Consider the following 27,615-nt stretch of genomic DNA (forward strand, 5'->3'; position numbering starts at 1 on the left):
ACCGAAAACTACACAACATCTGAAAGAATTTGGAAATATACAGTGTATATCTAGGCATTTGAGACTCATGAGCTAAATACAGAGTGTTTCAGAGGTAGTGTCGAACATTTTAGGATATTGTTCCTGGATGATAGGAGACTACAAATGTCCTATTTGAAGTGTCCAAAACTCAGCTGTTATCCTTATAGCTGTCATTTTGTTTTTTTCACTTATGAATTTTATCTCAAGAACGATTTATGATGTATTGATCAGAAATTTGGCATGAATATTCATGTTATGAAGACTCAACTTGAAAAAATAAAAAGTAAAAGTCTCGATGTAAATTTTCAAAATGGCGGCTATTTCAAACTTTTGATGGCAAATTTCACGAAAACCGTTCACTTTACAGAAAATTTATAACAGACAAAAGTTAGCAAATTTTATCGAAATTTCAAGGGTACCTCATTTATTAAGATTGGTTGAGGAATAACAGGGGAATTTATTATTTTTGTATTGCATGCATGACCACTTTCCACAATTTAAACATCAATATTACATTTTTAATTCCAATTGTATTTAAGATGAAGCTTTGAAACTCAGTATGGCTCCATATGGCCATCCAGCTGATTTTACAATGTTTTCCAGATGATCTTTTTTGTTCATGATCATGCATGCTGTACGAGAATAATTAATTTCTCTGTTATTCTTTGACCAATCTTGATAAGTGAGGGGTATCCTTGAAATATTGATAAAATTTGCTAATTTTTTTGTCTCTTGTAAATTTTCTGTTAAGTGAACGGTTTTCGAGAAAATTGCATTCAACAATTTTAAATGGCTGCCATTTTGAAAATTCACATCGAGAAGTTTTCATTTTATTTTTCAAAGTTGAGTCTTTATAGCATAAATATTCATGCCAGATTTCAGATAAATACAACATTTCGGTGTTGAGATGAAAACTCCTAAGTGAAGAAAACAAAATGGCAGCTATAAAGATAACCGCTGAGTTTTGGACACTTTAAATACGCCATTTGTAGTCTCCTATCATCCAGGAACAACAACCTAAAATGTTCGACACTACTTCTGAAACCCTGTATATTTGTTGTGTATCTGCCATATGCTAAATAATGATTATTATTATTTCTAATGGCATTATTCAAACTAGCTCGGCCGGGCTAAGTGAGAATAGTCCCATAAGAACTGATAGGAATAATATCTTCACTGTGCCTGACACCTTTACTGATAGGTACTGATAAGTGGGATCATCCAGCTTGACCTTGAGAAATGTCCAATTAACACCGCAGCAGACATCTGCTATTATATTGAGGTCGTCCACGTTATAATGGCAGTATTTGATTAGCATTTGTGTTGATATCCTTGTCTACCATTCAACAAAGCAGATAGCGCCATCCTTTCCTGGCTCCGCAACGTTTCCAGGTCGTTTTCTAAAAATGTATAGATATAATCAATTGACAAAATATATACAAAATATTCCATCTCATTCATAGCAATTTATTATTTAATAATGGAGAGATATATTTTATTTTCTTGACAAATAAAATATACCTAGGAATTGATTATTTGAAACAAGAATTAACACTTAATATCACATCAGATATGCCGCTATAAGTAATCCTCTATAGACGGTAATGGCAAGGCAGACAATCGACAACGCTGCCTCCTATCTTTCTCCACTGCCATTATAACGTGGACCTCACTATAGCCCCAAAGCCTAAACTGAGACATCTTCCAGGGGTGTTACCCGAAAAGGGCCATCTGATATACCAGTTTCAGCTGTAGAAGACAGAAAATTAGCAACCGTTTGCAGATTCGGATTCCACGCTTCAAGGAGCATAAGGAGGCATAGTTGATGTCGATTCTCTTCACACCGGAAGAGTTGATAATGATCCTCTTCATAGGCGCCGACTCCATGGGGCCCAAGGGGCTCGAGCCCCCCCAAAAATTTAGTTGAGGGGGCGGAGCCCCCCCAATAATTTGTTGAGAAGGATAATTACATTTTGCTTGTAAGTTTAAAGCATCGCGTGATACGCTACTATAAACTCTTTAAACAGTACTAAACCAATTACTCTCAACACAATGTCATACTGTGTTGTGCTTTTACGAACTTAATACGATGTAAAACTGAGTAAGTTTAGCCAAAGAGATGAGTGTTGAAGCATGAGGGTAAGGGGAGTCATAGATAGTTATAAGAATTTGGAACTGTGCTGCGACGCGAACCACTGTTATTGTTATTGTCTACTTGTTATTGTTATTGTCTAGAAGGCGTAGAGGGCGACGACCCGGTAAGTCAAACAACCCACCCCTCCCCGCACACTCATGCCAAAAATTGCGCCACTGCTCCTGCACTCACTCTAGCAGTGTGTCCAGCCGTAGTACATTTTGCGAGGGATATTTTGATAATTAGTACTTAATTTTTCCCGGGCTGGACACACTGCATTCTAGTCTGTCTTGTGTTGTGTAGTTGTGATAGTTGGCTAGTTGCTTCTTGCTTGTCAAGTGAGTTATGACACGGTCGCGTTCGCGTATAACCTAATTTCATGTGTTGACGTGTTGTTAGGGCTGCAATTGTTAGAATTGTGCACAGTATGTAGTGTTTTTAGAGTAAGTGTTTATTTTGTCGGCTTCTGCATTAGTGATTTTTTTTGTAGCCTATAATGGATAAATTCATCACTAAGAAGCCTCGCATTGACACTGCAACCCCGGCAAATGTCGAAACAACTGCTTCAACATCAGGCGTGAGCTTTTCACAGCAAAATACAAAACCTAATGACAAGCCTATTGGAGGAAGATCGTTCCAGAAGTCTTGGGTGACTAAATATAAATGGTTACAATATGACGCAACAATGGATAAAGTTTTTTGTCAGACCTGCAAAGAGGCAGAGGCCAAGGGCCTTCTCCAATTGACTACCAAGAAAGAAGATGCGTTTACTACTGTTGGTTTTTCTAACTGGAAAAAGGGATTGGACAAATTTCGTACTCATGAAAATACGTCTGTGCATAAGGAAGGAGTTTTAAAACTTTCATCTTTAGCAAAACCAAGTGTAGCCGCTCAATTAAATGATCAATTGAACAGTGACATGAAGAAAGCCCGTTTGGCTCTTGAAATTATTTTTACAACAGTTAAGTACCTTTGCCGGCAAGGTTTGGCCATAAGAGGACATGAAGATATTAACTCAAATTTTTTGCAATTGCTAGAACTTAGGAAAAAAGACGTTCCTGAGTTAAAAGACTGGTTGGGGCGTTCTGGGTATAAATGGATCTCACATGACGTTCAAAATGAGATAATTGATATATTGGGCAAATCTGTTGTGCGCTCAGTGCTAGATAAAATCAAGAATAGTGAACACTTTTCAATTATTGTGGACGAAACAAGTGATATATCGATTCATGAGCAAGTGTCATTTTGTGTTCGAACTGTAAGTGACGATTTAATAATCAATGAAGACTTTATTGGTTTATATGAGACTCCTAATACCGAAGCACAAACTCTTTTCAAAATTGTTAAGGACATTTTTGCGCGGCTTAATTTACCTATTGAAAAATTGAGAGGACAGTGCTATGATGGAGCGGCAAACATGAGAGGAAGATTTAAAGGCCTGCAAAAGTTACTTTTGGATATTCAGCCCCAGGCACACTACGTGCACTGTACAGCCCATAGTTTGAACTTAGCAGTGCAGGACAGCCTTTCTTGCCTCCCATGCATGAGGGATGTTATGGCCTTAGCCAAAGATCTAATAAATACAGTTAAGGAATCTAACAAAAGAATCAATTTATTTAGAAACATACGCCTCGAAAGTGAAAATGATCAAGCCAATCTTCGACCACTTTGCCCGACCCGATGGACAATGCGAGCTTCAAGTATACAGAGGATTTTGAAAAACTATGAAGATCTCCTACAGTTTTTTGAGATATTTTCCTCAACAGACAAAACTGAAGCAGGTTATAAATGTGCGGGTTTTCTTGAATCTATGATACTGTTCAGGACTTATTTATTTTTGAATTTATATTGCCATGTAATGAACGTAGTAGAAGAAGTTAACGAAAACATTCAGAGCCCTCATCTAAGTGTAACTGAAGTGGAAGGCATGTTTAAAGGATTGATTAGCATTTTAGATGATAAGCGAGATGGCTTTGAGGAGTTTTGGAAGTCGTGCTTAAAAAACAAATTTTCACAAGTAGAAGAGCCTGTGATTCCAAGGAAACGGCGCGTTCCAAATAGATATGAAAACGACGGAGCCAGCTCACCACATAACTTCAACACCCCAAAGGACTACTTCAAAGCTCTCTACATCGAGGTGTGTGAAACGGTGCGATCTTGCATCAAAGAACGCTTTGAGTCCACGGGCTTGTCGCGGCTCGTTGCGGTCGAAAAAGAGTTTTTGAGTGTGTTAGTGGCGAACGAAGAAGGTTCAAGTTTCGAACAGTCGAAAGATTTTTTTAAAAATGACCTGGATGTTGAAAGGTTGCAAATACATCTAAACATGTTAGCCGATATTAATAGGCAAAATAATTTAAAAATGAAATCAATGCGTGATGTAAGGAAATATCTTTCACAAGAGCCAGCCATTAAAAAAATGCTGTCAGAAGTGGTTAAAGTGATCAAGCTTCTTCAAGTAGTGCCAATTTCGTCGGCAACGGCAGAACGCTCTTTTAGTGCACTCCGTCGACTGAAGACGTATCTGAGATCAACAATGGGACAGAAACGGCTGAACAATTTAGCAGTCCTTCACGCCCACCGTGATGTCCTGGACGAAGTTCACTTGAGCACGGTGATGAACGAGTTTATAAGCAGCAATGAACTCAGAAGGCATACTTTTTCAATGGTATAAGGAGAAGGACATTGGCCAATCAATGGATATGTATGTAAGTTAAACTGAATTAAATACAGTAATTATTTTATTCTTCATACTCTCTGTATTTTAAGTAAGTAGACCTAGGCTTTTTATCTTCTGAAAATTTGGCTTTTCGAGTAATATTAGATATTCTTTATGCTATTTTTAGTTCATTAATTTTGCTCATTTTTATTTTATTTTAGTGTGAAAGAGTAAAATGTGATTTGTTTCTGCCTATATTCTTTATACTGCATAATTAAATACAGCGTTTTAGGTCTTATAAATTCAAAATTGGTCCATGATTTAGGGACATTGGCCAACCAATCAATATGTATATATACATATTGGGTTAAATACAGTAATTTATTCTTCATACTCTCTGTATTTTTAATAAATAGAAAGAAGTAAGCTTTTTTCTTCCATAAATTTGACTTTTTGAAAAATATTTTATACCAGTAGTTAAATAAAGCATTTCTAGGCCTTATAAATTTTTAAAATATTTTATTCTATTCAAAATACCAGCCAACAAATATTTTTGATCTGCAATTCAAATCTGAACCGCGTGATCTGGAGTCAGCCATTTTTGGTAGCTGCTCAGCTGATATAGTTGCTACAACTTTTGCCGATAGATAGCGCAATCGGCAGTGCCAATCAGACGACCGGTTTTTAGGTTTTAGATTTAGGTTATGTTGTAAGGAATCATTGTCACCAATACGTAAGTTATTAGAATGATTTTATTTGCAGTTTCTATAAAAAAATGTAGATGGAGGAAAAATGTTGTGTACATCACGAGCGAAAAATACTTTTTCTCCCTCAGGAAAATTGCTGCCCTCGGCTTCGCCTCGGGCTTCAAACTTTTTCCCACAGGGAGAAAAAGTCGTACTTTTCACTCTAGATATACAAATAACTATTGATCAATTATTATTATCTTTCCATAAGCAACAAATGTTCTTTTGTATCTTCTCAGAAGCAACGTGTTGCATCCGAAAAAAGGATGCCACAATTGACCATCCTACAAGTTGACAGTCATTATGACGTCATAAGGACCAGATGGTAATGAATGATACAGAAGGAGCTCTATAGTGAGGTCCACGTTATAATGGCAGAAGATAAAGATAGGACAATAGCAATGCCGATTCTCTGCATTAATTATAATTATTTTTCTACACTGTCAAAAACATAGGGCATCGTTGTGAACGTAGAAAAGGATAGTACTACCGGCTTTGTCGAATGATAGACAAGGATAGCAAAACCAAAGTTGATCAAATACTGTCATAATAACGTGGACCTCACTATAGTAGATCTTTCCATGAGCAACAGATCCTCTTTTGTATCTTCTCAAAAGCAGCGTGTTGCATTCGAAAAGATACATGAGAAGCTTCAAAGTATCTTTCCATAAGCAACAGACGCTCTTTTGTGTCATCCCAAAACCCACTTGCCGCATCTGAAAAAAAACACCTTGTAAAAAAGCAACAGATGCTCTTCTGTATTTTCTCGAAAGCAACGTGTTACATCTGAAAAGATACAGAAAGAGATTTTTGCTTTTTGGTAATGTATCTTTCCATGAGCAACAGATGCTCTTTTGTATCTTCTCAGAAGCAACGTGTTGCATCTGAAAATATCTTTCCGGGGTGTCACAATCCTCAGACCGGGTATAGAAACCCTTTTGTTACTTCTCAAAAGCAACGTGTTGCAGCTAAAAAGATACATTGGGAGCTTCACTGTTATCCATAAACAACAGATGCACTTTTGTTAACGTATTGCATCCGAAAAGATACAGAAGGAACTCTATAGTGAGGTCCACGTTATAATGGCAGTGTACGATTGACAATAGTGTTGCTATTCTTGTCTTTCATGCAACAAAGCAGATAGCTATCTCTAAGCTTTGCAATGTTGTCAGTTTAGTTAGCCAGAAATATTTTATTTTTACTTTTGACAGTGACTGTACAGATGACTGGAAAAAGTAATCAAGTCTAGATTGATTGGTTACTTAGTCAAACACGAGGTCATTCATAAACAGCAGTATGGCTTTCAGACTAACAAAAATACAATTGATTCTATAACTCTCTTAACTCAAACAATTGCCAATAACTTCACTAATAATAAGAAAACAATAGCCATTTTCCTGGATTTAGCTAAGGCCTTTGACACCATTCCTCATTCAAAATTACTGAACAAGATGGAGAAATTAGGAATTCGTGGTGTACCCCTTAGATTATTCACCAGTTACCTGAGTGATAGACATCAAAAGCTTACCTTAGAAAATAAAACTAGTTCTAGATTTTTGAGTGATTTTGGTCTCCCACAGGGCACGGTGCTATCTCCTATCCTTTTTCTCATTTACATTAATGATTTAATCAAACTTGATATTGAGAACTGTGTGACACTTGCTTTTGCAGATGACACCGCCTTAATATTTACTGGAAATTCATGGGAAGAGGTTAAAAATAGGGCTGAATCTGGATTAAGAACTGTTAAAGCCTGGTTAGATGAGCATATTCTTACCCTCAACGCAAAGAAAAGTGTATTTTTAGCCTTTTCACCGAATGTTGTTGGTTTGCCGCTTGATCTCACTCATATTCATATTAATAGTCCTAATTGTAACCTTTCAGATCCATCAGATTGTAGTTGTCCAAAATTAGGTAGAGAAAAATTCTTCAAGTATCTGGGTGTCACTGTTGATCAACATCTTCGGTGGGATGTCCACATCAATGTCACTTGTAATAAGCTTAAACACTGGATCAACAAATTCTACACTATCAGTAAATTGAGTAACATAGCCGTTTCTAGATTGGTTTATTGTGCTTACATACAGTCTTTTCTTCAATATGGGATTATCGTTTGGGGCGTTGCCTACATGAATCACTTGAATAAGATAATTGTTATTCAGAAGACCTCATTAAAGGCAATTTTTGGAAAGCCCAGACGTTTCCCTAGTGACAATCTTTTCAGGGAACTGAATGTGCTGACTGTCAGGCAGCTTCACACGAAAAACTTGATAATCTACATGAATAAGCTTAGTAATCTTTTCAATCTCCGTTTATCACCGTACAATCTTCGTCCCTCATCCATCACTTTCGAATCTCATCATACAGTTTTATCCATTTGTAGAAGGCAGTTCAATTACATTGTCCATAAACTTGTTAACGTAATACCTGATCATTTTATCTCCAACAATTTGACCAGAAATCTTTCTAACGAAATAAGTCAATGGATCACATCGTATAACTCTACTGATTTGTTCGATTTCTTGTAACTTTTCACCTTTCAACTCTTATTTTTCTCTCAAATAAGCTCATTATTTCTTGTTAATTGTCTGTATTCTCGAGATTTTTTATTATACAAATCTCATACTTATAATTTATATTTTTGTTTTATATGCTTTCACTTTGGTTCTGTAGTTTTTTTGTAACACTCGGCTCCTGCGCACAGGCTTTGCCTTTGCAGGGACCTTCCGTGTTTTTGTTAACCTGCTATTTTAAGTTATTTATTTCATAACTACTTTGTACAATAACTATGTTGTAAAAAGTGTAATATTACATTTTTCTTCTCACATTTGAATCGAATCTTCAATTTGAGATCTATGGAACTTTATAGTAAATGTCAGAGTTATCAATAGACGGACAAATTTTTTGACGGAGAATTTATTATCGTAAATGTTTGTTGCATTGTTCCATGGTGTCACTGAGGCAGGGTTAACAAATTACTAAATAAATCGTTTATTTAAATCGAGATATATATAAAAATTTAAAATAACATTTTCAAAATAAAGTTTTATTGAGAATAGATGTAGAATGTGAATTCTAAACTTATAAGTTATAATTTTTTGATGACGTGTCTGTGGAGATCGATATTGAACAGGGCGTTGTTTTCATGACTGGCAACTTATGTTTTTTTCCTGTTCAGCCCTTCTTCAGAAAACATGGCTGGCTGTTGCTTGTGTAATTTTGTGCTCTGAATTATTGTCTGTTTAAGTGAATTTATTAATGTTTTAAATTGAGTTTTATATAAATTTTTGTGCATAATTTGCTGTTTGTATAGTCAAGCCAATAGCCACTATGTTTCAACTGTAAACTAGATAAGTATTTTAGTTCGTAGTTACTTGAAATAATTAGTCTTAAGATATTTTCTCTTTCTGTATTTTGTGTATTTTCATCTGAAGATTATAAGTTAATTTGCTCTGAAAACTGGATTTCTCATTCATAGGCAATAGATCCATTCACAGTTTATCAAGAATCTATTTTATTGGAGCCGACAACTATTCTTAGGTTGATAGGTGTTAAATGCTATTCCAACCGTTTAAGGAAAAATTGGTAGCACGGCAAATATTACCCCTGTGGTGGGACCGAATTACAAAATAAATATGTCCCAAATGGTACGCCCTGGTGTGGGACTCAAACTACAAAATATATCCCTGGTTATAAAAAAAAAATTATTGGTAGGATAGATATCTTGATGAATTGTGAATGGGAGATGCTGCTGAGTGGGAAATCGGTTAAAGAAAGTTCAGATTTTAATGAGTAAATATTTTTTATGCAGTAGCAAGATGGAGAGCAATAAAAATAATGAAGTTTTATCCAGTGAAAACATTCAAAACTTAGATGAAGAATCACAAGATTTAGACCTAACCTTAAACAATGACTCAAACGATAGTGTAGCTGTAAGTGAAAACATTTCAAATGTAACAAGTCATGAGAAAGTAGTAGAAATATCAAATGAAACAAGTATGGTAGGAGCTAAAAATGATATAAATCTTATAGAGTTCTTAACACAAAAGTTTGATAGACAAGATGCTAGAATTGATGAGCAAAATGCTAAGTTTAATGCTAGATTTGATGAGCAAAATGCTAGATTTGATGAGCAAAATGCTAGATTTGATGAACAAAATGCTAAGTTTAATGCTAGGTTTGATGATATGAAGCAAGAATTTGCTAGCATAAGCCTAGATCAGGTTAGTACAAAGCGGGAAATAAAAGAGATAAAAGGTACATTAAGTAAAAATCACAAAGAAATAGGTCAACTACAGCAGAAAACTAATGATCTTGAAACATCAATGTTAGATGTAGAAACATCAATGCAAAACAAAATCATTCAAGTTTCTGATAGGGTCAGTGAGGTTAATGAAAGAGTAAATAAAAATAAGATCATAGTTGAGCAACAAAATACGACACAAAATGCTATCAATGCAGAAAATAATGAAAGTATTAAGCATGTTGAAAAAGAGGTTGTAGAATTAAACGAAAAAGTAGACAAGGAAATCAAGGTATTATCCTCTTTGAAAATAGATTGTCAAGAAAATACAGCTGCTATAACTGAGGTTAGAAAAAACATAAATAAAATTAACATGTCAACAAAACCGATGTGTAATCATACTGGTAACAATAGTAATTTCGATAAGTTTGAATTCCAAATGCAAATTGACAAAAAGAATCCAATGCATTTCTTAATAAACTTGACCGAGTATCTTGAGAGAAATGAAATCACAAACTGGATCAAAATTAAGGGTATTTTGGAAAACAATTTTAATTCAAATTTTGCTCATCGTGATTGGTGGATTTTCATTCGTTTTGATATAAATAACTTTGAAGAATTTAAAGAGAAATTCATTGCTAGAATGTGGTCAGACAACATTCAGTCATCTGCTAGAGATGATTTGAGATTTGGAAAATATAAGCCAAACTTATCTAAGAATCTTACTGAGTATTATATTTCTCGTTTCAACATTGCTAAGAATCTAATTCCAGCCTTAGATAAAGATACTATTTTCAAGTTTTTGAAAGGTCATTTTGATGAAACCATATCTACAGCTGCTATTATTCGTAACATTAAGACTAGTGATGAGTTTATTTGTTTGTTGAATGAGTTTGACAATACTGACACTTACAAAGTAAACAGACAAATGCCCCGTGATCATAACAATGCTCAAGCTGGAAGTCAAAACAAAACAATAAGTTTTCATCAGAGTGAACATAGGGATGATAGAAATAGGTCTCAGAATTCAAATGGTGTGATGTTTCATGATAATAATAAGCAGTATCAAGGAGGTAGGAATTATTTCCAAAATCGACGGTACCAAAATGGACCAAACAATAATGGTTATAGAGATCAAAATTTTCAGCATAATTTCAGAGATAATAGAAATCATCAACTTGGGAATTCAAATCAATCAAATCCAAATCGACCAGCTAACAACTACCAGTTAGATTTCAGCCTACCACCGCCAGGTTATATGTCTGCTCAAACTTCAAATCAGACAAATGCAAATCGTCCAAGACATAATGCTCCTTTAAACTAATAATGGGACGACGAAACGACAGCCCTGCTCTCCCAGTTAAGGAAAGGTCAAATTTTGATATAACTGTAGACATGAATAAAATAAATTTTGATTCAGAAACTTCAAACAGGTTTGAAGTAAGAAAGCCAGAATTAATCAGTCAAATTCATGTGCAAGAAAATAGCTGTAAGAATTTAAGTAATGAAGTAATGCCTAGTTATCAAGAAAGTCATATTAAAGCATCAAGTGTAAATATGGTACATACTCCAGAAATTTAGGTAGATGAAGCTATGAGTAAATCTGAAATTGTTTGTCAAGAAGAACCATACATGATAGGTTGTATTTTTAATGAACTATTGGAGGAACAAGAGAATACTCCACCCACTGGATATGACTTAGCAGAAATAGAAGTACAAATTTTCAATAAGAAATATCAAATGATTATTGACACCGGCTCTGAGGTAAATGTAATTAATGAGAAACTTGTTGATGAAATGAAGAAAAACAATCTCAAGTTGAACTTGGTACCAGCTCCTAATGTAAGTATAGTTGTAGCTACTGGTATGAGACATAAGAAGATAAATAAACAGATTATGTTAGAGGTATTTTTTGGTAAGTTAGAATTGCCAATAGTTTTTCTTATAGTTCAAGATTTAAATGTGGATATTTTGGTGGGTTGTGATTTCTTAAAAGATGCTGGAGCAATTATTGATTTTAATCAAAATATGATATCACTGAAAGATTGTTGTTTTCCATTTATAAAAAAGGATACCTTGAAGTACAATAGACTTTTTCATGTTAACATGGTAAGAGACCAAGAAACGTTTGATACTTTATGGAAGCAGCAGATTGATAATTTAAGATTACAGCTAAGCGATGAATCTCCTGAATTGGTAAACAAATTAATTGAAGTATTTGAAAATAACAAAGATATTTTCTCTGATAGTCCTGGATCTGCAAAAGACTATTTATGTCAACTTAAAATGAAAGATGATGTGAAATTAGATAAGAAGAGTTATCCGATTCCATATCAGTATAGAGATCAAGTCAAGAAAGAATTGAAGAAAATGTTAGATCAGAAAATCATTGAACCGGGTAGCTCTGAATATACAAGCCCTATGGTAGTAGTGAAAAAGCCAAACAATGAAATTCGATTATGTTTAGATGGAAGAGAAATAAATAAGTACATAATAAGGGATTTTACAGAAACTGAACCAATAGATAACTTGATCATTCGTTTCAATAAGTGCAACTACATTAGCAGTTTTGATCTCACTCAAGGTTTCAATCAGGTAAAATTAACTGAAGATAGTAAAAAGTATGTAGCTTTCAATGTTTTTGGACAGACTTATCAATATACACATCTACCATTTGGATTGAATATTAGTGGTTCTGAATTTATCAAGTGCTTGTACAAAATGCTAGGTGAAGAGGTTTGTGAGTTTACTATTGCTTATATTGATGATGTTGCCATTTCTAGTATATCTCTTGAACAACATATCAGTCGAATTGAACTATTATTCAATAAGTTGAGGGAAAGTAATTTGAAGTTGAAACTGAATAAATCGAAATTTATTGCAGATAAGATAAAGTATTTGGGTTATATTATCAGTAAAAATGGTATTGAAGCAGATGACTCTAAGCTAAATGCTATTCAGAAATTTCCCATTCCTCAAAATTTGAAACAATTGCAGTCATTCATAGGTCTCTGTAATTTTTACAGAAAGTTTCAGAAAAATTATTCATACTTGACAAATCGTTTTAAGCATCTTCTATGCAAGAAAAATAAATTCATTTGGACTGAAAAAGATAATGATACCTTTCAAGAAATCAAAGATAGGTTCATTGACTGTGTGATCTTGAAACATCCTGATTATAACAAAAATTTCATTTTGGCCACTGATGCCAGTGATGTAGGAATTGCAGCTGAGTTATTTCAGGAAGGTGAAGATAAGGAACACTGTGTCATTGGAGCGCGCCTAATTGTAGCGGGATTCGAAGGTGAACTTTGGTGTCACATTGTAAAAATTTCATATCAAAATCCTTAGCATAATCAATCATTCAACTTCAATTTATTTTGTCCATTCAAATAAATTTATTCAACCGTCAAAATATTTACAATTATATTTTTATATGATTTTGTCATTGCCATCTCGATCATACTGTTAACTGTTCCAAGGAGGATAATAAACTGTTCTAATACTCTGTTACAGAATGTAGTATCTGTTCCATTTTTAAATTATTACTATAGAAGTACTGTTTTGATTTGAATAAATTATTATTATACAAGCTTTACTAACTGATCTTCACCTTCCAGTCTTATGTTTTGTTAAGACTTTATTATGAGTTCAAAATGTAATTATATTTAGTATACTGTTGAGTGTTTTTTGAATGTGATAATTGAGTTTCTTATCTAAAATATTTAAAAGTGAATCTCAATATAGAACTATCTTTTTGCAAATATTTCTGTAATAGCCGGTCTTGAGCTGTTCTTGAAGGTAAAACTAGTTTGTTTTTTTAATTTTCTATAATAGAATGTTTATAGTTTATGTAGTCTGTTGAGATTTGATGTATTTATTTTTACACTTATTCTTTCTTAAATGTATTTTTTAAAGGTAGGCTAGTGTATAATACAAATACAGTAAAGCTAAAGTTTATCTAATAAGCTCAATTTTTTATGTTGAATGATTCAATTAAGCCTATTTAAATTGTGCGAGCAATTAAATTTTGTAGAAATTGGGCAGCAAGGATTATAATTTACAACTGAAGCTTTCAGTTAGGTAACTATTGAAATCACGTAACCTATAGAGATTTGGTGAAAGACTCCAATGTTGGCCATAAAATGTATCATTTATTCAGAAGACAAAATATTTCAATAGAGTAGTAAAAGTAAAGAATAGAAATAATGTGATTTTTTATAATAATATACAAAAACCATTTAAAGTAAATGAAAGGTTAGTCAAATTTGTAGGTTAGGATTGGAGTGCAAGGATGCTAATCTATTTAAAACTTTTATTCATTTATTGGATAGAGCAAACAATACAATAGTTGGTGGAGAAAAAACAGGCTATTGCCTAAAACTTCTTCAATTTCCTAATTCTCTCTTGAATTGTCCAAATATTATGTTGGTTAGGTATGTCCATTTTAATTTATACACTAAATCATTAATCTGAATATACAAATCAGAATAAAACAAACAATTGATATGATATTCAAGTCAAGTCAACTCCATACAACAAATATTTTTACTCGAGTAGGTAACTTGAGCATAAAGAGTAACATAAACTAAATTCTACTTAGAACTGTGCTTTAGTAAACTAGGCCTATATCCTGCTCAATTATAAACTTCCTATTGCTTGAAATTTCTAAAAAAAAGTGCCCTATATGGGTGTCTGTCAATAAATCTTCATGATTTAAATAGGTAGTTCTTTTTCAGATGAATATCTTTTCAAATGGCAATAAAATACGGTACACCTTTTTCCAAATGTATGAATCTACAGTAATCAATTGATCGCTTGGAAAGATCATTAAAATATCATCTGGTTTGTTCATACTAATTTAAAATTCACGTCACTTCTAGAAAAGCTCATACACTGCAACCTGTGGGAGTAAAATAATAATATAGGCTACATCGACTTTTGTGATAAACATTGATCAGTACGGTACTGTATGGATTTAAAACCTACACAACCCATACCAAACCTAACTAACTTAATTGTCAGAAGCCCATAAATATAGTGCACTACACCAAAATTGTTGTTTATTATATTACTCATACTATATTATGTCATAAACTATCTTATTACGGGTTGAATCAATTGGCTGTTGACCCTATTTATTCCTATCTCACAAATAGAGTACCATACAGTATGTTTTAAAAAAATGGCGAGTATTATAGAGGTGGAATAGTCAAATACGGTGTGCCACAAGGTTTCATTCTTGGTCCACTGTTATTCATTGTTTATATTAATGATTTGCCTAATATTATTGATTCTTGTAATGACGATAGTGCTTCGTATTTGTTTGCAGATGACTTAGGTTTGAAAGTGGCTAATAAGAATAAGGATCATTTGTATTCTAACACATTGAATAATACCTCTAAAATTGAAGATTGGTGTGCAGCAAACAATCTGAGCATTAATTCCACAAAAACAGAGGATATAACTTTGAGCTTTGACAGAAAAATTAATGACATAAACTCAATTAAGCCTAAGTTTCTTGGCGTGAGAATTGATACTAACCTGACTTGGAAATGTCATATAGGCTAACTAATCTATAAAAAAATCAACAAGGGCATCTTCCTTTTACGTAGATTATGTAATATTGTAGATATGTCTGTTTTAATGAGTGTTTAGTTTGCCCTTATTCATAGCCTTTTGCTATATGGAATCCAGCTGTGGGGAAATGGCTCAACTACAGACATCTTGTTTAAATGTCAAAAGAAAGCAGTGAGAATAATTGCCACAAGGCTCCTCGTAGTCCATGCAAATCATTATTTATTGAACTCGGACTATTAACTCTGCCATCTTTGTATGTATTGTCATGCTTGATTTCAGTGAAGAAAACTGAAAATCAATATGATGTTAACTCTAGTATACACCAACATAACACTAGAAATAGGAATAATATAAGAGTCGAGTATTGCCAGTTTACAAGTTCCCAAAAAAACTGGCAATACATGTCAATAAAACTTTATAACTCTTTGCCTGAAAATATCAAAAGAATGAGCTTTAATAGTTACTGTAAATATTTAAAAAAGTATTGGTCAATGAAAGTTGAATATTTCTTTGTAATAGATTTTTAAACTGATGTTTCTGTGTTATTAATGACGTTGTTGTAACATTTTAATGTTGTGTGACAATAAATGATTTGATTTTGATATTATTTAACGCATAGCCTAAGTTAAATTGTGTACGGTATATAAAATCATTTTATTTCAATTTACTTCCCAAAGTGCTATTCCCAACAACTCATCGCTAAGGGATTACGCCTTTAGTGAACAATTGTAGAAACCAACTGATTAACAACTTCTAAACTTGAATTATTCTTCTTTATAGAATGAAGTGCAAGAATATTCCGGCTGAGTTCCATCGTGAAAGAGTTGGCGTTGCATCTAGTGCAGATGCTCGATTCACCCATAACAAGATCGAAGGTAAAGGTCTAATTTATTTTTCATTTAAAATTACCATATAACGCAAGCGGCAAATGTCACGTTGAATATTATAAGATACAGTGTAGGCTATAACAAGGTCCTTAAACAATAAGGATCCGACTCGAACAATTTCGATCAACTGCAATTTATGATGGCGGCTAGAATGGTGAAAATGTTGTCAAAAACAGGGTTTTTCACAATCAAATTTATACCTAAAATAGTCATCGATAAGCTCTATCAACTGCCACAAGTCCCACATCTGTAGAAATTTCAAGAGCTCCGCCCCATCTATGCAAAGTTTGATTTTAGATTCCCAATAATCAGGCTTCAGATACAATTTAAACACAAAATAAGTGGGAAAGATTGAGAATGAAAATCTCTACAATTAATGTTCAGTAAAATGTTCACCTAAAATTGAAAATAAGCTTGAAATTCAAGAAAATGTTATTATTCAATTGCAAACTGTTGGCCACTGTTGATTCTATTAAATCATTCACTATGAAGAGATAGCAGACCTCGTGTGTCTCCAGCGTTATTGTCCTGTCACCAGCTGGCTCAGATCTTTGGATAATAGACTGGATGCGCGTGAACACTAGCGTCAGGTGATCAATAATTTTCATAATAGCAAAGAAAAGTTGTGTGAGTGCGCCACACCAGATTTTTACATCAATTTTCACTGGATCCAAACTGCTCTCGTAGATATGAACCACTAGAAGTAAGGAAAAAGTTGAATTTTCTTGGTATTCACATTGTTGAAAAACTGACCCGGGAAGATCATATCAATTACATCACAAATAAAATAAATAGAAATTCCTACATTCTCAAAAGGCTTTCCAAATATTTAACTGAAGATCGGCTTCTTCTGATTTATTATGGAATCATGTACTCTCATCTAGCCTATGGTATAATATGGGGAGGAGCTGCCAATAAATACATGAATAGACCTTTTCCCGTTCAAAAAAGAATATTGAGATATATTTTTAGACTAGGATATAGAGACTCTTGTAGAACTACATTTCAAAACTATAAAATATTGACAGTTTATGCTCTCTACATATATAAAACCATAATCTTCATCCACAAAAATTTACATAAATTGACTGCTTCAAGTGACATACATAGCAAGAACAGTAGAAACTCTAAATTTTATCACAGTATAAGGGTAAATAAGAAACTAACAGAGAATGATTAATTTATTAAAGGTGTCATATTTTTCAATAAATTGCCAGAGCACATCAAATCCCTGAAAGGCAACCAATCAAAATCTCAATTAAGAAAGATCTTGGGAGACAGGCCGATATATAGTAGGCCTATTAGTGACTACTAATATCGATCATATTACTATATGATATTAATAAAACAAAATAAAACTTGAACAACTAGTTTCGGTTCTAAAACCATCTTCAGGTTCTAAAATAAATAAATAAAATTCAATAACTGTTTACTAACTGATATAAAACTGACATATGTTTAAATTCATATGACTAATATTTATGGTAAAAGTTATTAAATTTAAATTTATATTTTAAAATTTTAATTTTATTTATTCATTTTTAATTTTATCAAAAATAGGATTATTTAAGTCAAATTGGATTATATTTATTAAATTATTCTTGATAATTTCTTGATAGTTTCTTTGGAATCTTGGTCACGCTTTCTTGGCAGTAAATATGCAGGTGAGAGGGAACAATTGTTTGTGTTAAGTGATGCTAGACACCCCTTTCTGGATAGAGAATTCACTTTGTGGGAGTTAGATCAGGTAATATCTAAATCAAAGAACAAAAAAACACCTGGTGTCGACGGAATACATTATGAATTTTTCAAGGCTCTACCAATGCAATGGAGAGATTATTTGCTAAGATGAAACTCTACGATGCGGTAGTGCTGCCTTCGATTCTGTATGGCTCTGAAGTTTGGGGTCTTGGTTGTGCTGACGTTTTGGAAAGAGCACAGTTGTATTTTCTGAAACGTGTTCTTCTGTTGAATGTCACATCGCCGAGTTGGGCGGTACGTTTGGAATTGGGCAGATTGAGGCTCAGTCACATTCTATTGAAGAGAACTTTTGGTTTTCTTTTAAGGGTCCTACAGATGTCTGAGTGTAGATACCCTAAACTCTGTTTCTCGGTGTTGTTGGACTGTGCACTGGAGCAGAACAATATACATGGAGCCTCGGGATGGTTGTCTCATCTCCAGAAAAAGTGCGGTGATCAGGGTATCGTAATTGCATGGGGAGATAGAGCTGACCTTTTTCACAGGTTGAAGGCTGTACAGGGAATCTTGTTCAGAAATCACGCAGATAGTTTGTATGCGGAAGATGTAGGAGCAGCACTCAGCTCTATGAATTGCCCTCACTATAGAGAATTAAATCCTAATTTCAAGATGGGTGAGCAGCTTGGATTCCAAATGCCCATTGTCAAAGTCCGTTGTATCACTCAATTGCGAATGGCCACTAATGTATCTATATACTTGTATGTTAATAATAGAGGTACAAAATTGAACTGTATGTCGAATTGTCCTATTTGTAATATTCGTGAGAGAGAAGATATAGAACATTTCTTAGTACGCTGTCCAATGTATAACTCTATTCGTTCCTACTTTCTTGGCGAATTCATCCAAAATGTTGTGTCAGATGCCGACAAAGTAATGGTACTTCTATCAAATTTGAGTGAGAGGAAAATAAATAGAGTATTCCTTTATGTAGTAAAAGCAATTGATATTCGCTTCTTGATTTGTAGTGTTGATACTTGAGTACGTGATTTCACAAGTGGATTTCCTGTAACTCATATAAAATATGTGTGATGATTGCTATTGCATGCCCCAAGTAAATTAATCACATTTTGTTTGGCTTGAAAAATTGAATTTCCACCCAAGTTTAGTGTAGTCTTATTGTAAATCAATCGTTCTGACTTAACTACCATCATTATACTCATTAGAATGCCTGTAAGTTTATTCAATTGCTTGAAACCTTGTAGTTAAAATTATTTAGTAATGTACCTGTCCTAAAGTACCTGTTCCAATCCAAAGTAGTATTATAATGTAATGTTAATGTTCCTGTAAATTTTGGTAATATGCTATGAAGTATTGTTCGATCTATAATTGTGATATTGCTGTGTTCTTTAAGTATTATTTAAATTATAATTGTTCCATTGATGTCTTGATACAATATTTCATGTTATAAATTTTCAGATATGCAGTAATATTCTATAAGTCCTGATTGTTTGATAATCCACATGGAGTGGAGACATTTATAACAGACATAGAGAGTGAAATCGTGCTCTCTCACGAACTGACACTTTACTTTAGAATTCATTTCTATTGGAGGTTATTGTTGGAATTATAGAATAATTGTGCATGTATCTCTATTTAACTGTATTTCTGTATTTGTATGGCTGGTCCAAGAACAAATAAAATGATTATTTATTTATTTATTTATTAAATTATTCCTATTCAATTTTGCAGTTTTATAGATATAAAATTCTTCTTTTACATTCAATTTATTACTTTCACTACCAATGCTTAATATTTTCATATTAGAATTTATATTGATATAATTATGATTATTCTCAATCAAATGTTCAGCAAACGCTGATTTTTGAGTAGTATTTTTTGAATTTAAAGCCTGAATATGTTCATTGAACCTTTTTTGAAAACATCTACGTGTTTGACCAATGTAAAATTTTTCACAATTACTACATTCCAGTTTATAAACGCCTGATTTTTTAAATTGTTCTTGTTGTATTTTTTTATTAGAAATCTTCTTTATTAAATTAAAAGCATTATTTGTTGTTTTGTATCCTAAATAAAATTGTTTTGCAAATGTCTTCCTAATTGCCTTATTGAGAATAGTGTTGTATGGAACACAAATATATTCCTTATTTTCTGAATTTTTATCATTTTGTGGATTAATTTGTTTATATTTTTGCTTATATATCATCTTATCAATAAATTTGGTATCATATCCATTTGTTACTGCAAAATGTTTTATAATTTTCACTTCTTTTTCATAATTTTCTTTTGACATAGGAATATTTATCAATCTATAAATCATTGATCTGAATGCTGCTGTTTTTTGCTGCCATGGATGGTTAGAGTCTTTTGGAATAAGAGTATTTGTATGCGTGGGTTTCCTGAAGATATTAAAATTATGTTTCTCATTTCTCTTACTTATTTCCAAGTCTAAAAAATTTATTTTCTCTTTTTGAACTTCCATAGTAAATTTTATAGAAGGTGAAATTGAGTTTAAATATTTTTCTAAATCTTCATGTGTTTCATCGTTATTATTATTGTATAAGCATATTATATCATCAACATATCTATACCAATAAATGATATTTTCTCTCAAAGGATTATTATCATTCATAATTTTAGACTTTTCCAAATTGTTCATATATATGTTAGCAAGGTATCCTGATAATGGTGATCCCATAGCTAAACCTTCCTTTTGCTTATAAATTTTGTCATTGAAAGTGAAATAATTTTGATCTATGCATGTTTTTGCTAATGCTATTAAATCATCTATTTCATTACTGTTCACATCATTTTCAATCAAGTTTTGCTTTAAAATGTTAATAGTTTCATTAATTGGGATAGAAGTATACATGTTGACTACATCAAATGATAGAAAAATTGCGTGACTTGGAATAGTTATTCCCTTGATTTTTTGAACTAGTTGGTAAGAATTTGTTACATTATAATTTTCATTTATTATTATTTTTTGAGGAAGTACTTTATTCAGATATTTACAAGCTTTATAAGTTGGAGCATTTCTATAGTTTACCACAGGTCTTATAGGTATACCTACTTTGTGAATTTTAGGTTGACCTCTGAAAATTGGTGAGGCAGGATTAATCATTTTCATTTTAAACTGATCTATTTTAGAAATAGTTCCACATTTTGATATAATATTATTTATATTTTTGCAGTATTCTTTAGTTGGGTCTTTTCCTAAAGTTTGAAATTTATTTTCTCTAATAAATTGTTCTACTTTATCATTATAATCTATTTCTTTAATGATAACTGTAGTGTTTCCTTTATCTGCTTTTGTTATCATAGCTTTTCCATTAATTAATTTTTTTGAAATTGAATTAATAATTTTCATATCTTCTTTTGCTTTTACTAAAATTTCTTTTTTCTTAAGATTGTTATCTTTTCCGAGTTCCTGCGCAAAATTGTTCCTCAAAGTACCTTGGATCTCTCTCTTCTTGAATCTAATTGAGGTTTCAATATCAAAAAGTTGTTCTTCAATTACATTCGTTTTATTATCCAAATTGACGTTATATTTTGAAGCTTTTGAAAGTAATTCATTCTCTTTCTTATTAAACTCAATATCTGTTAAATTTTTCATTTTTTCAAATGATTCATACTCATCAATTTTATAATATTGATTTGAGTCAATATTTTTCTTTTGTTCAAAGGTTAGCATTTCTATTTTTTTCAAATGTATGAATTTCTTCTTTTCAATGTATGGAGTAATCCAAGATTTAATTTGTAATTCAAATTCTTCGATCGATTCCTCATGGAATAGTTCATTTATTTGTGTATGTATTATCTTTTCTTCTACTTTAAGCTTTCTAAGTTTTGCAAAAATTTAAATAATATTATATCAAAATGTGGAACTATTTCTAAAATAGATCAGTTTAAAATGAAAATGATTAATCCTGCCTCACCAATTTTCAGAGGTCAACCTAAAATTCACAAAGTAGGTATACCTATAAGACCTGTGGTAAACTATAGAAATGCTCCAACTTATAAAGCTTGTAAATATCTGAATAAAGTACTTCCTCAAAAAATAATAATAAATGAAAATTATAATGTAACAAATTCTTACCAACTAGTTCAAAAAATCAAGGGAATAACTATTCCAAGTCACGCAATTTTTCTATCATTTGATGTAGTCAACATGTATACTTCTATCCCAATTAATGAAACTATTAACATTTTAAAGCAAAACTTGATTGAAAATGATGTGAACAGTAATGAAATAGATGATTTAATAGCATTAGCAAAAACATGCATAGATCAAAATTATTTCACTTTCAATGACAAAATTTATAAGCAAAAGGAAGGTTTAGCTATGGGATCACCATTATCAGGATACCTTGCTAACATATATATGAACAATTTGGAAAAGTCTAAAATTATGAATGATAATAATCCTTTGAGAGAAAATATCATTTATTGGTATAGATATGTTGATGATATAATATGCTTATACAATAATAATAACGATGAAACACATGAAGATTTAGAAAAATATTTAAACTCAATTTCACCTTCTATAAAATTTACTATGGAAGTTCAAAAAGAGAAAATAAATTTTTTAGACTTGGAAATAAGTAAGAGAAATGAGAAACATAATTTTAATATCTTCAGGAAACCCACGCATACAAATACTCTTATTCCAAAAGACTCTAACCATCCATGGCAGCAAAAAACAGCAGCATTCAGATCAATGATTATAGATTGATAAATATTCCTATGTCAAAAGAAAATTATGAAAAAGAAGTGAAAATTATAAAACATTTTGCAGTAACAAATGGATATGATACCAAATTTATTGATAAGATGATATATAAGCAAAAATATAAACAAATTAATCCACAAAATGATAAAAATTCAGAAAATAAGGAATATATTTGTGTTCCATACAACACTATTCTCAATAAGGCAATTAGGAAGACATTTGCAAAACAATTTTATTTAGGATACAAAACAACAAATAATGCTTTTAATTTAATAAAGAAGATTTCTAATAAAAAAATACAACAAGAACAATTTAAAAAATCAGGCGTTTATAAACTGGAATGTAGTAATTGTGAAAAATTTTACATTGGTCAAACACGTAGATGTTTTCAAAAAAGGTTCAATGAACATATTCAGGCTTTAAATTCAAAAAATACTACTCAAAAATCAGCGTTTGCTGAACATTTGATTGAGAATAATCATAATTATATCAATATAAATTCTAATATGAAAATATTAAGCATTGGTAGTGAAAGTAATAAATTGAATGTAAAAGAAGAATTTTATATCTATAAAACTGCAAAATTGAATAGGAATAATTTAATAAATATAATCCAATTTGACTTAAATAATCATATTTTTGATAAAATTAAAAATGAATAAATAAAATTAAAATTTTAAAATATAAATTTAAATTTAATAACTTTTACCATAAATAATTAGTCATATGAATTTAAACATATGTCAGTTTTATATCAGTTAGTAAACAGTTATTGAATTTTATTTATTTATTTTAGAACCTGAAGATGGTTTTAGAACCGAAACTAGTTGTTCAACTATTTTAAGTTTTTTAATAAATAAAGGGTGCTACAAGTTTTATTTGGTTTTTATTCTTTATCCATACGATCCAAGGGCCAAGCCACATGAGGCGTTTTTCAGACGAGTCGGCAGGGCAGGAAGCTCACCGATTGGCTAATTATCAGCTGATTCCGGAACGCCTACCCAATCAGTCAATCTGAGAGCTTCCTGCCCTGTCGACTCGTCTGAAAAACGCCTCATATGGCTTGGCTCCAAATCTTACGAACGGCACGTTAATCCTCGGTTTCTTTCTCTCTTCAGTGATATTGTTATGTTGGTATTAAGCATCTACTTGATGCAGTCATTATCCCTCACTACTTAACGTATTCAATAGAAACGATACTTTGATTACTCACGTTACTTCATTTAGTACTTGGTACTCAAATGCATCTGATTTCCGGTAACCACACATTATTAAAATAATTTTCAGATTTATGCTGAACTTTTGCATTTTGCTTGCAAAAACTAATAACGCTACGTAACTAGCACTTGGCAGCAGACTCAAGTTAGGCGGCCATGTTTGTGTTTGTGGTTCTATAACTATCAAAAATTCACGTTCTGGCCGCATGGATCACAGGGCGTTTGGTGGGAATGATATTTAACTGTTGAGCTCTGTGAAAGTTGCCCCCCTATCGCTTGTCTGTGTCTTATGATATGAGATCGGAGGTTGAAAAAGATGACCCTGGTATAATCCTGCTTACAAACAATAATAATTCATTCTCTTCAGCGACCATACAACTTCCTATAGTGAGGTCCACGTTATAATGGCAGTGTTTGATTAGCAATCGTATTACTATCCTTGTCGATCATTCAATAAAGCAAATAGCGCTATCTCTTTCTCGCTTTACTCTGTTGCCAAATCGTCTTTTAACAATGTAGAATTAATAATAAATTAACAAAATATTTCATCTTCATCATTAAAATTCAGTATGAAATTATTGGAAAATATAATTTCGTGCTTAATAAAATAAAATTGATTATTTCAAACAAGAAATAAGTTAAATATTATATCAATAAACCTGTATTAGCTACCGTCTATAGAAGGCATTGACAATACAGAGGATCGGCAACGTTGTTTTGCTATCTTTCTCCACTGCCATTATAACGTGGACCTCACTATAGAATGGTTGTGAATATCATAGAAATTATATGAGCAGTGATGAACGAGAGATGATGGGTGAGCTCATTTAGCTTACTACATCCTAACAAGAATTATTTCTTTCCTACTGTAATCACAACTCACAAAATTTCATTCAGTTGGCAGTGTCAAAAGTGAAATCTTTTTACAGTTTTTGGATATCTCATATTGTAGTTTGGAATGTAGTTTTGTAAGTTTTAATTGTCTGTATTGTGAATATTTCATACTCATATTGTTTGAAATGTAATAGTGTGATATTGAGTGGATATAATTGTAGTTATTTTTTTCTGTGCATCTTATATTCTTTTGCAGGTTATTGAACTGAAAGAACTTTGATTTTTACCTTATGTTGAACCTTGAGTTTTTAGTATGAGAATTGACCATGTTTTTATTGAATTTGCTAACTTGTTGCTTAGTTGTCGAAATTAAAGCAATTTTCGTGCATTTTTAAATACAATTTCAATTTCATGTCGAAAAAGCTTCTTTATTTGGGAATTTTACGAACGTTGACCTTTTTGCAGCTTTGGCTTTTCCACTGAAAGTTATGCTCAACGCTAGTGGAAGGGGAATAATTTTCAGTGAAAAGGCCACAGTCCTAATTGAGACGTTACCGGAAAACATCGTGTAACGGTGTGCGAGCCTCGGTCCTCTGAATGGGTCAATTTCCCATCCAGAGGGACTAATTGACAAATTTCAGTTATCAGTAATTTTTATCTATATAAATAGGAAATCAAATTTTATAGAGTTAGTAAGAGAAGAATCAGGAAATAATTTGTGCGTGTGAGCTCAAGTATAGTGAGTTTTCTTAAATCGTATGTGAGTGTCTCTGAAGAGTCCAAGTTTAAATTGTTAAAATGGTGAGTGGCAAACTCTTGTTGTTTTCTTATAAGCTTATAGCTCAAAATTCAGTTTCATAGAATGACCGAGGCCCAAACCTACAATAGTTGCAGCAAGTTAGCAAGTTCCCAAGTATTGAAATTAAAAATTGAATATGCCTTCTTGACCTGAATTGATTGCTGAATAACTTTGTTTTGTTTGAAAATTTCAAATGTGACATGATTCTATTTATTAGTTTTGATTAGTTTAATAAGCCTGAAGTCGAATTTTATGAATATTTTTCATTAAAGTTCCTGGCTCGTAGTTGCTAGTTTCTTAACTAGGTGACAATTGAATAATGATAATAATCTGTGCATTTGTCACTATAAGCTCCTAAACCAATCAAAAGAGATTTCATAGCAGTTATTTTAGAAAATATTATTGAAGAGAAGAAACACCCCCTCGATATACCTCGCACAGCAGTAGTATAATGTCTATCGAACCACATGCATTTTTATATATTTCATATTTTGGAAAATTAACTAAGTCATCGTATAGAGAGATTCTCAGCTACATAATTTTATGTACGGTGTGAGTTGAAGAGGCTTATAAATAACCATAGCCACTTCTAATACAAGGCCCCGGCCTACGATATTGCAACGTCGCAGTGTAGGCCTAGAATCTAATACATGATTGGTAAAAAGATTTTTTAAAATACCAGCTGATCTTTTTCACCAATCATGTATTAGATTCTAGGCCTACGCTGCGACGTTGCAAGGCCGGGGCCTTGTATTAGAGGTGGCTATGATAAAACACTCCACCGTTTACAAGAAATATTCATATATTGAATATTTTTCATATTCAATATTCAATAATTTCAGCACTTATATGCCTTGTAATGAAGTAATAACAAATTTCATTAAAAGCTTATTATTCCTTGGTATTTTGCTGTTGTTTCTGATCGCTTTTCTCTCCTGTTTCAGTTGAACTGGTTTGTCGCCGCTTCAACGGAACTTGCTATTATACCACACAACCAAGAATATCACCATCTATTTCACTTGACTATTTCGTATGGATTGGTGATTTATACACTTTGACTGTTCTGTACTGTATGGAATTTGAGTATTCATAAGAATGACTTGTCTTATACTCCCTCCTGAAGTCTCCAAGACGAAATCTTAAAAAAAATCTAGTCTATACACCAGGCTGCATCATAGATTACTTCTGCTTGGATCACCATGCTATAATAAGTCAATTGATAACATCTCCGATATGTCAATAATCCTCATTTTATAGTAAACCCTTGAGATTGAAGTGCTAGATGAATTACTTGAAAAGGTGACGGTCAACCCGAATTTATGTTTCTTGAATTATCTTTGTTCGGTTGTGAATCACCCAGAATTGTGCATGGGTTTTTGCCAGATCAATGCGAATGAAGTTTACCATAAAAATATTTTAAGGGACGGTTTCCGAGCTCGGGATTTAGCTAAGTTCTAGACTTTAAACAGCTGGAGTCAGAAAACTGGCTTTCCGAAACGGGGCCTCGTCGTAGTCCACGTTTAAATTAAATTTCCCAAAAACACTTAAGTTGAACACAAAATAAAATAACGACTAAATTGTGTAAAGTTTCAGCTATTTTAATTATTTAGGAATGCTTCATTTTGTCAAGAAAAAATGTTTCCAATATTTTAGAAATGAGAAAATAAATATCTTAAAAACCACGACTACTCTCCATATCGGAAAGCCAATTTTCTGACTCCAGCTGTTTAAAGTCTAGAACTAAGCTAAATCTCGAACTCGGAGGCCGGCCCTAAAATTATGTCTCCTTGTTGCTCTACTTTCAAGTTACTTAAACATAAATTTGAATTGAACTTCTAATAATTTTTTTTATACAGTGATGAAAAATCGTTAGCGATCCATACCGATATTTCCATCAGTCAATAAATGAAATTAATATTCATGTAATAGGAAAAAAGACTCACCACTTTTGTATTAACTTATTGTTAACAAGATAGCTGACAAACAAGGATCTCTGGGCCGCTTTTGGTAAAGTGAGGAAGTTGTTTTTAAAATTGATAATTTCCCA

The 27,615-nt window shown here is 32.4% G+C and overlaps 1 protein-coding gene across 2 annotated transcripts; it reads left to right on the forward strand.

The window, feature by feature from the left end:
- Nucleotides 1-13,076: 13,076 nt before the first annotated feature.
- LOC111058640 lies at nucleotides 13,077-27,097 on the forward strand. Of its 2 annotated transcripts, XR_005570432.1 has the most exons (3): nucleotides 13,077-13,601; nucleotides 16,161-16,255; nucleotides 26,513-27,097. XR_005570432.1 is itself a non-coding variant. In XM_039420778.1 (2 exons), exons 1-2 carry the CDS (start codon nucleotides 16,162-16,164, stop codon nucleotides 26,659-26,661), a joined length of 243 nt encoding a protein of 80 aa, XP_039276712.1. In that variant the 5' UTR covers nucleotides 15,593-16,161; the 3' UTR covers nucleotides 26,662-27,097. The 2 variants fall into 2 exon arrangements, 1 of the variants encoding a protein (XP_039276712.1); XM_039420778.1 differs by lacking the exon at nucleotides 13,077-13,601 and having other exon boundaries at nucleotides 15,593-16,255.
- The last annotated feature ends 518 nt before the right edge of the window (nucleotides 27,098-27,615 follow it).

This window comes from Nilaparvata lugens, chromosome 2 (genome assembly GCF_014356525.2).
Source record: "Nilaparvata lugens isolate BPH chromosome 2, ASM1435652v1, whole genome shotgun sequence".
NCBI lineage: Eukaryota > Metazoa > Arthropoda > Insecta > Hemiptera > Delphacidae > Nilaparvata > Nilaparvata lugens.

Bases quoted from the DNA above. Each gene is read 5' to 3' on its own strand.
- LOC111058640 (XM_039420778.1), top strand. From the start codon at position 16,162: ATGAAGTGCAAGAATATTCCGGCTGAGTTCCATCGTGAAAGAGTTGGC. The intron at 16,256-26,512 runs GTAAAGGTCTAA...CTCCTGTTTCAG, and splicing joins CACCCATAACAAGATCGAAG to TTGAACTGGTTTGTCGCCGC.